The 15,965-nt window shown below is 37.3% G+C and overlaps 1 protein-coding gene across 4 annotated transcripts in view; it reads right to left on the reverse strand.

Moving 5' to 3' along the window:
• CLCN3 (chloride voltage-gated channel 3) overlaps positions 1–15,965 on the reverse strand; it is a 66,019-nt gene that overhangs the window by 20,335 nt on the left and 29,719 nt on the right. For all 4 annotated transcript variants that reach the window (XM_032108430.1, XM_032108428.1, XM_032108429.1 and 1 more), the window contains 4 exons: positions 4,267–4,424; positions 3,207–3,306; positions 1,389–1,576; positions 634–756 (listed from right to left, as the gene is read on the reverse strand). In XM_032108430.1, the coding sequence (XP_031964321.1) occupies positions 634–756; positions 1,389–1,576; positions 3,207–3,306; positions 4,267–4,424 (569 nt within the window). The remainder of the gene's footprint in view (positions 1–633; positions 757–1,388; positions 1,577–3,206; positions 3,307–4,266; positions 4,425–15,965) is intronic.

A 15,965-nucleotide genomic window follows, 5' to 3' on the forward strand; every position in this document is an offset into this window, starting at 1 on the left:
ATTTAAGATGAAATTTCTTCTGGAATAATGACCCAGAACTACTCCAGGCTTAAACAGAAGCAGATAAAAAAATATTTACAGAAAAACTGAAGAAGTGAGACTGACCAAAATTTATTTGACTTTGGATTTTTCTCTCCCATTCTGTGGATAGTAGCAGACAGCAATTTTAAACAGTGAGTTTTTGAGGATATTACACATTTTACATTGTGACTGTCCATTGTTTTGTGCTACCAAAGCAACTAAAGCCATTGCAACAAGAGATTGATTGCTCTATCAAAGGACCCATATTGTGTCAATGAATCACTGCTCTCTTATCACCATAAGGAGGGTGTAGATTAGGGGAGGTTTGGAAATCATTCTTCAGAAGTATACTAATCCAAATGCTTCCTTAAAAAGTGGTCCTGACAGAAGCAAAATCGACTAACCTGGGAGATTCTTTTGAATTTGGGGCATTTTCTCAGAAACAATTAGCATAATTACATGTTTTCAATTTGAATGCTTGTATTAATATACTTCTTGAAAGGCACAGGGTACTCCTTCTTGCCTTCCCCCTGACCCAGTAAGGCAGCACTAATCTACACATTAACACGAAACACCTATAACATATATATATATATTTTAGTTAGACCTCACCTCAGGTATCCCTGAGCCACAGGCATAGGGAGCAAATACCTTCACCAGAGAAACTGCTAAGAAGGCAAAGCTCAATGCCCAGAAAATGTACATTATGTAGTTCATTATGTATGAACCTGGGCCCTAAAAGAAAAAACAAAAAGTCAGAAAATAGACTTGACATAGGAGCAAAATCACTACTTAAAATAATCCAGAAGTACTCTTGCTCCAAGTACATTTATACACACATTTTGAGGCACAATAATTACTGCCGAGAGAGAGTTTTGTTGGAAAAGCATAAAGTCATGACACCTGCACATTAGCACAGACTGGGTTATAAAAGGTAGAAAGTGTTCTAACACTGCATCTTGAAAATAAAAAATAAACATAGCACAGGTATATTTTTAATAGCTATTAGCTGCTAAAATCTAGTGAATACTGAATATATCTTCCTTATTTTAAAAAAATGTATTCTTAGTTATCAGAGAACACCATAAATGTATTTAATTTACATACAGCTACGATCAAGAATAGAAATTCTCCCATTATTAAGAGTTCTATATTCTCATAACTTCCTTACATTTGCAATACTCCAAGGCCCCTTGCAGTTCATGATATACACATTTATTACACTATAATCTATTAATCCATTCAAATGCTGAAAAACAGCACAGACAGTACAACCCAAATTCATGTTTAGAATCCTAACCTTAAGACCATTATTTTCTTTCCCTATTCAGTCAAGCTGTTGAACAAGACCATCAAAGAATACTCACTTCTGCTTGCCCAATTATTAGTTCTGCCCATGTTTTCCACTGCGGACATTTATCTCTCTCTTCAAACGTGGTCTCATTTGAACCCCAACAACACTGTTCATGGTTAAACCACAAAGCACTAAGGCAAATGCCTTCCTTTAAGTCAGTCATCCAGTCAGCAGCTATGTCAATTAATCCTGCCAATGCCCCTGTTGTAGAAACAGTTTTGTATTAATGTTCTGGTTAACAGAAGTAACACACACGGCTAAAATGAAGGAATGTGCTTGTATTAACTGATGTAAATTGTGATTATAGAAAACTTAGTTAAATAGACATTTAATATACTACTGACTTTGAGGATTATATCCTGTTTTCATTATGGTAAGACTAGTATTTGCTGAAGAATTGAGTACTTTGTATACTTCCCAAGTTAAATGAGATTTTTTTCTTGCTTTGTTTTTTTCCCTATGCCACAGTTCTCCAACAGTCCACTGAAACCAAGGAATTAAGAGTAGAAAGAGAACTGTTACTTTTTTGTGATGGAGCAGTTTACATGGCACCAAGCCTGCTAGAGAGAGATGGGTTTCACCTGTCTAAAACGTGGAAAAAGATTTTAGTCCATGAGTTGGCAAGTCAAAAGCAGTGTTTCAGCAGAACAAAATTTCAACCAAACTATTAAAACATGTAAGATCTCCTTGTGACTGAAATCAAGGTTGTACCATTTAAGATCCACCAGACATACAACAGAAGGCATCTGAAACTGAAAAACCTACCAAGGTTCAAGACCCGAATTTGCTCACTTTGTTGCTCAGAAACACAATAAAGGAATTTTAATAAACAGCAGCTTAGGGGATTGAAAACACTACACTGCATGTTCCCACTGAAATTATCAGAAACAATTTCAAGTAATTATACAGTCCTGGTTTGTGCATCCAGAAGTATATAAACATGCTACAAACTTTGCATATATATTAATTTATATGTGATTTGTGAAAGTGATTATGTATATACTTAAGCAGTAGTTATACTGCTACCCATGCTTTTTAATAGGCATAGCCTTACTCTACAACTAATTTTCCTAACATTTAATCTAAAATGTCTGTTTGAAATACTTTTTTTTAAAAAGCTTGACACAAAGTTTGTGACCTTTCCTTCCCACAGATTTTGGTCCCTTCGAGCTATACTGACAGAAAAAGCAGCAGCACTGCCTTACAGTGGGGCCACAAACTATTGGATGGTTTTAGTTGTTCTGGTGGTTTGACACCCACCACAGCTGTAAAATTCATTCTAAAATACATTAAGAAGGAAAGAGAGAATTGAAGTATAGGTCAACAAAGTCTACCTGTTAAAGTCAATGTTTTCTGTGGAAAAACCTCTGTCAAGGTATGACATAAACATATAGCTAGACTTCACTCATGCATAAGCACATGTTTTAAAAGAAAGTGTGCTTACCAAAACTACACATACACCAGAGATACTTTTACAATCAACACTTTCACAAGAAATCCTACAGGTAAAAACCAAAATTTTTCAGAAAGGGAAAACAAAAATCTCAATCACAGGATTAAAGAACATTGATAGTTTAGTAGGTGGAAGTTCAAAAATGTTTGAGAAACTCTCTAAATTCAGTGAGGATTTTGGTTGCCATTTGATCAGTAAAACCCTCACCTCGAAATGTTGAAGGCTGTAAATCAAGATAGTCAAGTTTTTTCTTCCCTTATGGAATTATCGTAGTAGACTGAACCAGCTCTTAGCTGGTTTGGTGGGGAACAAAGGAAAAACACAGTAACTATACTTGCTGACAAATACAAGACAAGAATCCTTTGTGCTTTCATTTACCTGATGCCAAACCAGTTAGTGTGACTACCAGCCATCCTGACCATGCATCATACAAACTTTTTATCATCTCCCATGCTGATTCTTTCTTCTTGCTGTTAATCTGCAAAGAGAAGTCATTGAGAGTTGTATGTATTTCTGTAATATGGATGACATACAAATTGCATGATGCAAGCTGCAGGCAAATAAACCCTCTCTTGAAACCACAAGTGTTCTGCTTGTATTTAGTGCATACATAGATACACATAGTTACATAAATAAACCAGCTTAATTATTCAGACATCAAACAACTGACAGAGAAACTTATATTTGTTTAATTTAAAGAACTAAAATCCAGGACATGCATTATTAGGATAAATGAATACTTTCTATGACACACACCTAAAACATGAATTGTAACATTATTTCCCTCCTATGGATTAAATATTTTCTGAACCTCAATTAAACTGTTAGCATACTAATAATAAGCTATTTCATATGATTCAAATATAAACATCTTTACCTTTAGACTAAAAAACACATAAAAGTAAAATAAAACAAAAAATTTGATAACTACCCTATAATACTTCTAGACAACTATTAGTAATGACATCTGAAGTTATTGTACTGAAAAAGTTGCTCTTCCTATTTTATCCTTATTTACTTTGTGCACTTAGCTGCAGTGGCACAGACACACTTGTGTCAGTATAAAAGCAATATAGATCACTCTTCACTTTTCTGTACAAATACCACCAAAACCACTATTGTACCATTACAAATATATCTACACTGGAAAATAGCCTTAAATATACTAGCATGCAAAAAATGCAGTACTGTAAAAATGGTATTTGGGTGACAGGGACCTATTCCCAATCTATTAAATTACTGCTTCCTTTCCAAGTTATAATAATGCTGCAAGACTGCAGGTATCAACTAAGCACTGCTTTTTAAACAGTATTCAAGTAGTTCTAGCTGATGCAACTATGTACGAATTTACAGGACATGCATATATTTGTATGTGTTACGAAACCAGACCTTAACTCCAACATCCAACCAAAAAAGTACTGTTATTTATCTCAAGTACCCGTCTATGCCTTTCTCTGTCTTTGCACTTCTCTCGAACCCAGTCAATGGTATGGAAGTCATCGTATGTTCCTACTCCAGGAATCGGCTCATCCAGAAGGTCCAGTAAATGTGTTGAACTGTTGATATTTCCTCCATTTGTCATTGTATAATGAGTTCCTGCAGCAGACAAACACAGGAAAGAATTAATTCTGTGATAAATGAAGCATTCAAACTATGCTCATGACACAAAAATTTCTGAACAACTAATTAAGACACTTTCCCTAGTACGCATATTGTGTTGTCATTAGGTCTCTCAATGTTACATGCTACCCCTTTTTACTGTCATTATAAGAGAAATTTGCGTATTAGTGACGTTGTGTTTCCATTGGCTAAATAGGAATGTACTAGTCAAATTATTGTTCGGTTTTGTGTACACACTCCAGAAAAACTTCAATAGAAGCAAGTGGAAAAAAACAGCAGCTCTGACACACATTTAACTTAAAAGTTTATTTCGGTTTATGAACTACTGGAGGAAAATCTGTTTGTACAAAAACAAAACAAGGATGATTAGCTAGAAAGTTCACAGTACCTTCATATGTTACCAGTTAATTCTAAATATACATTCCATTGACTACGAATCTCTCCTACACATCTAAACCAGCTACAAAAAGCAACAAAAAGCCAAACAGATACCTGAAAAAATAAGTAAAACCAAAATATGAGTAAGTCACAGAATAGTCCTCGGTTATGAAAAATTGGAAATATTGTATTAAGAAAATATCTTCTGCCAATTTGTCATCACTAGCTAGTTTCTTCACAAACAGCTTGCAGAGCAATAACCCCACAAATATTTATTTATTCACTGATCAGAGTAAGAAGAGCAAGAGGGGTACTGAGAATTTTTCCATCATTCTCTCTCCATCTCCACTCTCTCTCCTTTTCCATCTTCAAAAATGATAAAGTTTTACTTTTTTTAAGCTTTCAAATGTCATAAACTCTGTAATATATTGGCTTTTTTTCTTAGTTCTCACTTGTTTGACTAAGAACAAAATAATTTGCCCAACAGTATATGGCACATCAGAGTAATCTCTATTCATAAAGATGTAGGCCCAAGTTGACCAAGATTTCTATCAGTTCAGACAGACGCCAGAACTCATTTCACTAGATTGACACTGGGATGTTTACAGGTGGGGGTTTTTTTAAGCTGGGTTTTTTTCTTGTTTGGTTTTAATTCCAGGCTTCTTTAATTGAGCTTCTTGGTATTGTCAGCAGAAATTTACAACTAACCAAAAGACCAAAGCAAACAAACAAAAAGCTTGTCAAAGGACCTACCTGTAAACTTCCAAATGCTACAAATGCTGAGTTCACCAGCCCAAGCCCTCACAACAATTCATAATTAGCTTTACACATAAGTAAAATGTGCCTTTTCCCTTTAAAAATGTGAGTTCTAAGATCTAGAAGAAGCAGTGTGACACCTGGCATTACACTCGGACCAAAGTTGTGTCTCAGTCATCTACTGCTTAAGACGTTGTGTTGATGCCTGCTATATAACACAATGTTTATTCAGATATTTTCTTAGCGGTGAAAGACAAAACGAGAAAATAATACAAAATTCATTAAGATAAAATGCAATCTATAATTTTCAAGATACACAAACAACTGTTACTACAAATTCTATAAAGATTAAAAGAAAAGTACAGAAGACAATGCAAATGTAGCAGACAGCTCCCCTATAACACCAATACCATTTTCTTACATGGGCCTGGCTGCCATCTTTAGCTTAATACTTTTTTCCCCAGTTTATGCCATAGTAAATTCCCCCTCATATATTTCCCATAGCTAAGCCCTCTAAATCTCTTCCCAAAGCTGCTGGTCTCTCTTAAGGCAGACATAAAGAAGCATTACCTATGCTTCCATTAATAAAAGGCTAACAACAACAAAAACAACAACAACAATTTAAATCAGATTTACTAATAGAGGTGATTGTGAAAATCTTGCTTTAGGATAAGGGATTAAATTCTCTTTCCATTTCCAATTACTCCAACTAGAAGTCTAAGATACATGTCTGGCTAGCTGAAAGGGCAAGGTTATCTTGTGGAAGAGATAATAACAAAATTCACACTGTAATAACTAGTTCAGCTCTCAAAATTAAGACAGTAATAGAATACATTATTAAAACATTATTTTTACATGAAATCAACTTCTTTTGCAAAGCCAGGAGACATAAGTTAACCTCGCCCACAGCTTAATTATTAATCTCCTACAAAGTTACAATGCGATCACACAGTTTCCTGAACCTAAGTGAGTAGGGTAGGGCAAAAGCTTGTCTTTGCTCTGGAGGAGTTGGTTTTATGCCCTGCTATTTATGAAGCAATATCAAACTACAAGGTGCATGCAATCCTATGCCACAGAAGGCAAACAAGAGAGTTGTATCGCAAACAGTAACAGATTATTTTATGCATATCACAATGTGCTGAATTGGAATTCCCTGCAGGGGATTATCAGAGATGGCACCCCATTAATTGCACCTGACCCATAGCAGAACTTGGAGTAGACTACAAAGGATGGTCACTGTCTAGACACAGTAAAAATCCCACTGAAACTACGACAGGTTCCTACTTTGCCGACAGTTGCTGGCACACCAAATACTGGAATATAAGTGATTACGTATGATGGGGAAGAGACACAGAACAAGATATGAAGCTGAAGAGGAGGTTTTGTTGAATACAGAGCTGCTGTGAATGCCTGATGAAACTGAATAGCTGTAATCTTGTACCAAGTGAGAAAACAGGCAGCAGTTAGTGTGGTAGAAAAGCATCCTTTCAGGGGACCATGAAGAGGACAACTCTACAAAATCTGATGCTCTGTATCTAAGATACAGAAGTCTGAGATGACACTCTCCTGCTAGTATTATGATCTATGTAGTATATAACTATTCTAAAGGAGATTTTAGAAAAATATACTTTTACTAAGACTCAACACTTTTCTAAGCTTTCACTTCCCTTTCTACCCTTCCTTCTCTAGCTAGCACTTCATACAGCAAGATGCTCCTTCCAGCTCTGAAGATAATGATTCTCATCAGTATAAACACACAAATTCTCACCATTTACTCCCAGTTTCAAAGTGCCATTAAATGTATTTTAAATGCAGTAAGTTTTGTTAAAACCCGTACCAGAATACAAATATTTCATCACAACATTCTAACCATCAGGCAGGAAATCATCATTACATAGATAAATTGTAGCACTTAGCAAACCTTCAGAAATTGCTTACCCTTCCTTCCTCTCCCTCTTCCCCAGTCCTCAAGTTTCAAGACACTGTCTCAGGCTACATGCTTTTCACCAAAGCGCAATTTTGGTCATAAAAACCACAACAAGCACTTAGTACACAAGATGTATAGGCACAGCCCCTAGCTACAGTAAGAGAACACTTCTGATGCTCATATGTAGACACCTAAGCCATTCTGGAGCTATAAAGTAAAGCCTTTTTGTTACATATGAGTTTGCTTAAGTCTTTATGAGACTGGGAAGCTAATGGTAAAAGTGGCATGCAGAGCTGCTATTCCACACTAACCTGTGTTACTAGAGAGAGGGAAACAGTAATATACTGATCCTCTCAGAGACTTAGTACAACTCATAAAGAATGCTTATAAAGGAAACACAGTCTTTCCACACTTTGCAAAAATAAGCCAAAATCACAGAATAGTTTAGATTGGAAGGGACCTTAAAGATCATCTAGTTCTTGGGCAGGGACACCTTTCACTAGACAGGTTACTCAAAGCCCTATCCAACCTGGCCCTGAACACTTCCAGGGATGGGGCATCTACAGCTTCATCGGGCAACCTGTTCCAGTGCCTCACCACCTTCAGAGTAAACAATTTCCTTCAGTATCTAATCTAAAACTACTCTCAGTTTGAAGCCATTCCTCCTTGTCCTGTCACTACACGCTCTTGTAAATAGTCTTTCTCCATCTTTCTTGTAGGCTCCTTTCAGGCACTGGAAGGCAGCAATTAGATCATCCCAAAGCCTCCTCTTTTCCAGGCTGAACAAACCCAGCCCTCTCAGCCTTTCCTCATAGGAGACGTGCTCCAGCTCTCTGACCATGTTGGTGTCCCTCTGCTGGACTTGCTCCAACAGGTCGATGTCCTTCCCGCACTGGGGACCCAGAACTGGATGCAGCACTGCAGGTGGGGTCTCAGCAGAGTGGAACAGAGGAGAAGGATCCCCTCCCTCTCCCTGCTGGCCACACTGCTTTGGATGCAGCCCAGGACACGTTTGGCTTTCCTGGCTGCAAGTGCACATGGCCGGGTCACATCCAGCTTCTCATCCACCAACATCCCCTTGTGCTTGGTCTTGTTAAACCTCATGAGATTCCCACGGGCTCACTTCTGGAGCTTGTCCAGGTCCCTCTGGATGGTATCCTATCCTTCAGGAGTGCCACCTGCACCGCTCAGCTTGGTGTCATCTACAAATTTGCCAAGGGTGCACTCGATCCCTTCATCTGTGTCACTAATGAAGATATTAAATAACACCAGTCTCAATACCAACCCCTGAGGGACACCACTTGTCACCTATCTCCATCAAGACTCTGAGCCATTGACCACTACCCTCTGGATGTGACCCTCCAAGCAATTTCTTACCCATCTAATAACCTATTCATTGAATCCATCTCTGTCCAGTTTAGAAAGAAGGATGTTGTGGGGGAGTATGTCAAAGGCTTTACAGAAGTCCAGATAAACAATATCTGTAACTTCCCTTTTTCACTGTCATAGAAGGCCACTGGGTTGGTCAGGCAGGAGCCTTGGTGAAGCTGTGCTATCTGTCCTGAAATCTCAACATGTAACTGCTGTGAGCTGCTGCAAGCTTCTAGGCAGTAAGCTTCTAGACAAAAAAGGCAACATGCTTCTTCAGAAAAAAGAAACTCTTCTGGGGGATTCAGTCACCGTAAGTCTTGAATGAACTACATTCTAGAAAGGCAGCTGACTTTTGTTACCCTTCCATGCATGTAATTCCAAGCCTTGAGCACAATCCTTTCTCAGCAATCAGCTCTGGTATTGCTGAAGTACTGCTTCAACTGAAGTTGTTAAAAAAAATTTTAAAAATTGCACAAAGTTAAAAGAAAAACTGTAATAAGCATTAAGGTTAGCATTAAAACACTGTACTTTGGGACACCTGATGAGAATGAAGTACAACAAAAACAAAAATGCCACACAAATGAAACCAGAGTAAGTGGATTCCAACACCATAAAAAAGCTTTTATTTCTGAAGAAGTGAAGGATTTTTTTCTTCTCCTTTTTTTTTAATTTTAATGAGAATGTAAAAAATGCAGTCAAAACTTGCTTGAGAAGGTACTATGTCTGACAGAAAATAAACAGTCCTTACCATATTGCTCTCCTGCACTTCTCTCTGAACATGAAGTTATACTCAGTGGCTGTTGGGTCCCAACACTGATCCAACCTCCTGCTTTGCCTAGCTAGTTTCTCCTGATGGAACCACTAGGAAAAAAACTTACAGAACTAATATTTTGCTATACTCACAGAAGCTGCTTTATATATCACAGATTCCTCCTAGCCTTTTGTCCCTCACTAAGGCAAGGAATATCTCTTCTTTCATATTTTATAGATGTGCCTCATACAAGAAGTATTCAATCTTGATTGATGTTGGAACTATGATAAACATGACAGAAGCTGATTTATGTAGATTACACACAGCATTCTTAAGGCCACGCACAGTATTTTTAAAGGCTGCCTTACCTCCTGCACCAGTAATCCCATACTGCTTCGTCTTTTTTCAACTCACGAGATTTCTTTCAAATTTGAAAGTAACCCTGGGCAACATGCAGCTGATGAAAGGTGGGGCTTTTAAAGAAAAATATCTGGTAAGTTTATAGTTAATTTATTTCACACAAGAAAGGGGTTTTGCAACATACATGATGCTCCTGATTCGCGCACAGCTGTTTAACAATCCTCCCCAACTCTTTCCTTGTAGGCAATACTCCTTTTTTTCTCATAAAAATAATGCGAAGAGAAACACCAAGATTTAAGACAAATGCTCCATCCTGGGTAGTCAAATGATGCACGACAGATTTTTATGTGCTAATCCACCATGTGATGATCTGAAGAATTACCCATTATCACCTAGAGAACAAATCCGCACAGCTACACCCTCGCAAGAGAATAAGGTACAGAACTGAAACATGAAGAGGCCTCAAGAGGGTGGCTCTGAGAGTTAACAAGAGACCATAATCTTATGATAAAGCTTAAGACCCCTTCTATATACTACATAGCACGTGATATCCATCTTCTGAATGCACATCACAAAATACACCATTGTCTCAAACTGAGCCTGTATTACCTTATTCCATTTTAAGAAATGAGACACACCTCTCCAGTCAAAACTACACAGTAAGACTGAGCTGATCTAATTGACTGCTGCCACACAAAGAGTAGATCTTGCTCCCCCTTTTTCTCCCTGCCATTCTTGGTCACACACTCCCACTCACCCTTCAATCAGCTCTGTCACCCTTGATACAACTGCACGGTAAACCAAGCCAACATGCTAATCCAACTAAGCAGACAAAACTAACAACAAAAAAATCTGCCATTATATGGAACTGGAATCAAGTTTCTGTGCTGTTGGAGAAAAAAACAGAGCCAGTAGAAGGGCAAGAACTGAGAGAATAGATGGGGAACAACAAGTTCACCCCCTTCCATAGAAACAAACTGTCAGACTAGTTATCCTGAAATACATAAGTGCACACTTGGGGTCTTGTTAGATTTTAATTACAACTTTCTGCTGGAAACAACTCAAAACTATAAATATTAATGTCCATACACTATACAGTAACATCTATTTCACAGAGTTCAAAACTCTCAAAGGTTTAGAAACATTCCAGAGTTGTGAAAACAACAACAGATAAACAATGTCAGTGCTGTATTCAGTGGCAGAGCAATAACAGGACCTAATTTCTCAAAGGTATTCCTCTACAAGCTATGTAATTGCTAACTCTTACAGCAAGAATAGTTGCTGCTGCTCACCCATCCCTTTTTCTAAACAATGCACACCTACACAGCATTCCCCTCAGCTGCTGTTCTACGGCTGACAGCAGTGCAACATGTCTCATCTGGGCTACTCCCAGCAGCGTGAAAGGAGGAGGGAAAAAAATAAATGCACCTCTGTGAGTGAAAATGAAGTTAGTCAGATTACAGTAAAGGCTGGAATAAGCTCCCCCTGACATGACCATCCAAATCTGCTGAGTGTTAAAATCAGCAGGGGCTGTAGCTTTCCAGAGGCCAGATAACTAATCCAAGGCTTTGCTTCACCCGTGTGTCCTTGAGTATTAGGTGGCAAGGGGAGTGGAGGCAGGGAAGCGCCCTGCGTGCAACGTACACCGTAAGGATCACACACTTGTAACAAAGAAGATTTGTATACACGAGGTATATGTCAGCGCCTCAGCTTCTTTCTGCCTCCATATTCAGACCTCAAAATATGAGGCTTTCAAGAAACGATCATCAGTTTATTTAAATTTGTCTGTAACCACTCAAAAAGAGTCATTAAGCACTATTTCCTTTTCCTGGCTAGAAGTAATTTTTAAATTTCAGAATCAGAAGTACAGCACACAATGCCAGTGTTATTTGCTACTGTTGATCATTAACGATGCTAAAGTCTTTGCAATCAAGTAATACATTCCACTTTGTGTGCAACTAAGAATTTTCAGCATCTCTTTCAGTTAGCTCTTCTAACTGCATCAAAGGCTTTCAAGCACAAATTGGTCTCTGCATTACAATCAAAATGCATATAAAATTGACACAACTATATACACACAAACTGGAAAAAATCGGCTGGAAAAAATCTGATAAACGGGAAACAGGAAGACTTGGAACAAGTTTTGAAGAACAAGGAAAAGAAATAAAATGATTTATCAAAGTACTGCATAATACCCTCCATTTTGTCTGCCCCCAAAGAGATCTGGGTTTAAAAATAATCTTTTAAAAAGAAGGAATCAAATCAAAGTTCAATAGTAGAACCTCGGAGTTAAACCTAGGCTTTTGAAGATTTGTGTCCACCACAAATGGACAGGAAAGGGGAGGAAAAAAAAAAGCCTAAGCGCTGGCTTTTCACTTTAGGTGAAACAAACATTTCTGTTTCTATGATGCAGCAAATAAAAAAAAAAAGGGTTTATTGTTACGGATTTCTTTTCTTGTAGTCATAAAGGCAGATGGACTATGTTTATTTAATTATGTCTATGATAAATAGGGACTTCAGATATGCAAGTGAAAAGTTATTGAGATCCGTCCACTACTAAATTTACAACTTATATTTAGGATGAATAATAAGGGAGGAGATGAGAAAAATAGAAGGTATAAAAATATATAAAGTTAGATAAAGCAAACATTGCAAAAGGGAAGTCATCTATGATCTAAGAATGACCAAGGCCATAAGAGTCAGAACAACAGAAATTTAGATAATTAGATTTCTAAGTGCCACTGCTGCATGTACTTAAGAGCAACTTATTTATATGTTGTTTTAGAGGGTAAAGTCAAGATGCAACAAAAATAATAATTCTGCTAATATGATTATCCCAATCAGACCATATTCAGGCCCAAGGAGGGCATAATCTTGGTCTGTTCATTAGCTTTCTAATATCTCAAATAAAAATACATTAAAAAATTATTTCCAAAATTGAGAAACATGCTTAATAGAGAACCTTGCCAGTTATACAGCACATGCAGACAGATAACCTGCAACTACCTAAATGAACTGTAGTTACATCTGATGGTACTTTATTTTAATCATCAAAGGCAAATATGCTAAACTCATAATTGAAAATCCTTATCCCTCTTTTATACTAGGAACCTTAAAACAAAGCACAGCAGAAATTCAGTGCCATAATTATGCTGAGTTTCTCCAAGTTAGAGAATGATAATAATCTTGATCACCTTTTCTGTTGTGAACATGCAATTAATCTAGAAATTAATTTTTTAACTCTCCCTCTGCTACTAATAAAATTTCAGAGTCAAGCTCTAGCTCTGAGCATGTGTACATAACTTTCACACCTATTTACTTCAAAGGTCACAATGGTAATGACTCTTGATTTATTACAAATTCTCAAACATAAAAGGCCCTTAAGCAGAAATGCCCTAAAATCCCAAAGTATAACTTTTATCACTTAAGAAGATCTGAACTGGCTCAGTATGCATCTGACAGAAAGTCTTCCTAAGATATCATTAAATATTCTCTATCCCACATCTTACCGTAACAGGTGAGGCTGCAGGTGGCTGAGAGGTTTCTCCAATGTTTCTATTAGTATTGCCTAAGCAAGAGAAGTTGCACTTTCATGACTAGTGCACAATAAATGAAATTGTGACTCATTTTGTCTCCCAAAAAAAATTAGGTTTACTAAAACTAAGTCATCAGTAAATCTGGCATGTTCTTTATCTATGTAATTTTCACATGTCCTGGCTACTGACTCAATCACAGACTACTAATGAAACAAAATTTCATTAATTTTGCTTGAGGACTTCCAATTTCTTAAATCTAAGATGTGTTTATGCATTTGTAGCAAATAACTGGGAGTCAACAACACTTGTGCCTACTGAAGACCAAGTCTTCCTTGATCTGGTAGCCTGACCACTATACATGTAGTGCTATTGCTCAGATTTCAAATTTTTGAAGTGTGGTAAAATGAATTCTTATTTAGGAATTTAAAAAAGAGGGGCAGGGGGGAGGGTATCAAAGAGTGTGAGCATGTATGTGAATAGCTGGAAGACAAGCAAGATACTGATCATTCTGAACTTTCAAAAGGATCAAGGTAGTAAATATGATACAAAAATAAATCCACGGGCAACACAAGTAATTTATTTACACGACATATGTTCCAGTATATGGTTTGTTATATGAAAAATTCCTACAAAAATGTACATGTCAGTCACTTGGGATATATGCAATCCTAAATCAGAACTTTTAAACCCTTCCTGAGAAGTAGTATTTTTAACTCTTTTACTTAGTAGAGAAGAGAGCAGAAGTGAACTGTGCTCCTGAAGTTTTATTTCAGTGTGTCAGGGAGGATAAGGAGGTCTGGAATGATGCATTTAGTATGACATAAAAAGAAGTCTTAGGACTGCACAAGTCAAAGGAACTCCTGGCATGAAGTATGCAATAATATCTGTTTAATTTTTGTTGTTTTTTTTTTTTTTTTAAAGAGATAATAATGAGTAATCAACATAAAAGATAAACACAATTAACAAATACATATTTTTAAATCTTTCCATTTGATGTTTCACAGTGTATTTGCACTGAAAAAAAATCTTCTTAATGCAAGCTAACGGATCAGGCCTTTAATAATAATGTATTATAATAGTTTGTATTTCATCTCACTGAACATTAGTGAAGGCCGTTAATTAAACCTCAAAGGCCCCTGATGATTTAAACAGCCATTTCATAATTGCTGAGGTACAGCTACTTTGAGAGAGCCACTGCAGTCAACTAGTGCAACAAATGCTTTGATGTTACAAAACAATTTTGCATGATGTGAACGCTACTCTGCAGGACATAAGAGTTTTCACTATGTGAATAAGGCAAAAAATCTCCCTGCCTTTAACAATTAAGTCTGCTTTCTCAGAATATCTTTACCCATGTTCTCTGAGCTTGTTATTACAGTGCCCTGAAATCTACATAAGAGGAAAATAAAAATCTTGGTAGTGCACAAAATACTGTCAAGAATTTACTTTCAAGTTCTGGCTTTGTCTGCTAGCATTTTAAGCTTTATTTTAATAGCTGAATCACAGTAACAGACTACTGTGGCATTGTAAGCCAGCAGGAAATACAAATTTTGGTTACGTCTATGGAACAAACGGGTCTGGAGGCATCTTCTTATGAGACATATGCACTTGCGAAATTCAGACTTCCAGATTATGGTGACACTATTCAGATTTTGTTGTTGGTTGTTGGGGTTTTTTTCAATCTAAACTTACTATAGCAAGTCCAAGAAGCACCACTAACATTTGTTTTGAAATACAGTATTAGAATATGGGAAGCACAAGCCCTAAAAGAATTCAGTGAAACTGTAAAAATGACAAGTCACAACTGGGAATTGTATTGCTGGTCCCCAGCAGTGTCACCACAATGGAACTACCTAGCTGAATCCTCCACTGTTTTCATTACAGTATTTGCAAACATTATGTTTAACAGCAGTACTCCAGGGTGCCATACACCACTCTGCACTGCAAATATCTTTTTGTATTGTAAAAATCAACTAAAACCTGTTAATTTCCAGGAATATACAGTGGATCGCATTTCAACGTCTAACTGTAACTGCAGTCTCAAAGTGTCATGTTAGGGCTGTTTTGCAGTTCTCGTATTTAAATCTATCTACAAATCGAAACTCACAGCACAGTTGAGGTTGGAAGGGATCTCTGGAGGTTATCTTGTAGAAAACCCCTGCTCAAGCAGGGCCACCTACAGCTGTTCTCCCAGGACCATGTCCACACAGCTTTTGTGTATCTCTGAGGAAGATTTCACAATCTCTCTGAGTGAGCTGTTACAGTGCTCCGTCAACCTCGAAGTAAAAAAACTGCTTCCTGATGTTCAGAGGGCACCTCCCATGCTCAGTCTGTGTCCATTGCCTCTGGTCCTGTCACTGGGCACCACTGAGAAGTGCCTGTCTCCACCTTCTTTGCACTTTCCCTGCAGGTATTCAGCCTTGATAAGATCCCAAATT

The sequence above is a fragment of the Corvus moneduloides genome, chromosome 5 (assembly GCF_009650955.1).
Source record: "Corvus moneduloides isolate bCorMon1 chromosome 5, bCorMon1.pri, whole genome shotgun sequence".
Lineage (NCBI taxonomy): Eukaryota > Metazoa > Chordata > Aves > Passeriformes > Corvidae > Corvus > Corvus moneduloides.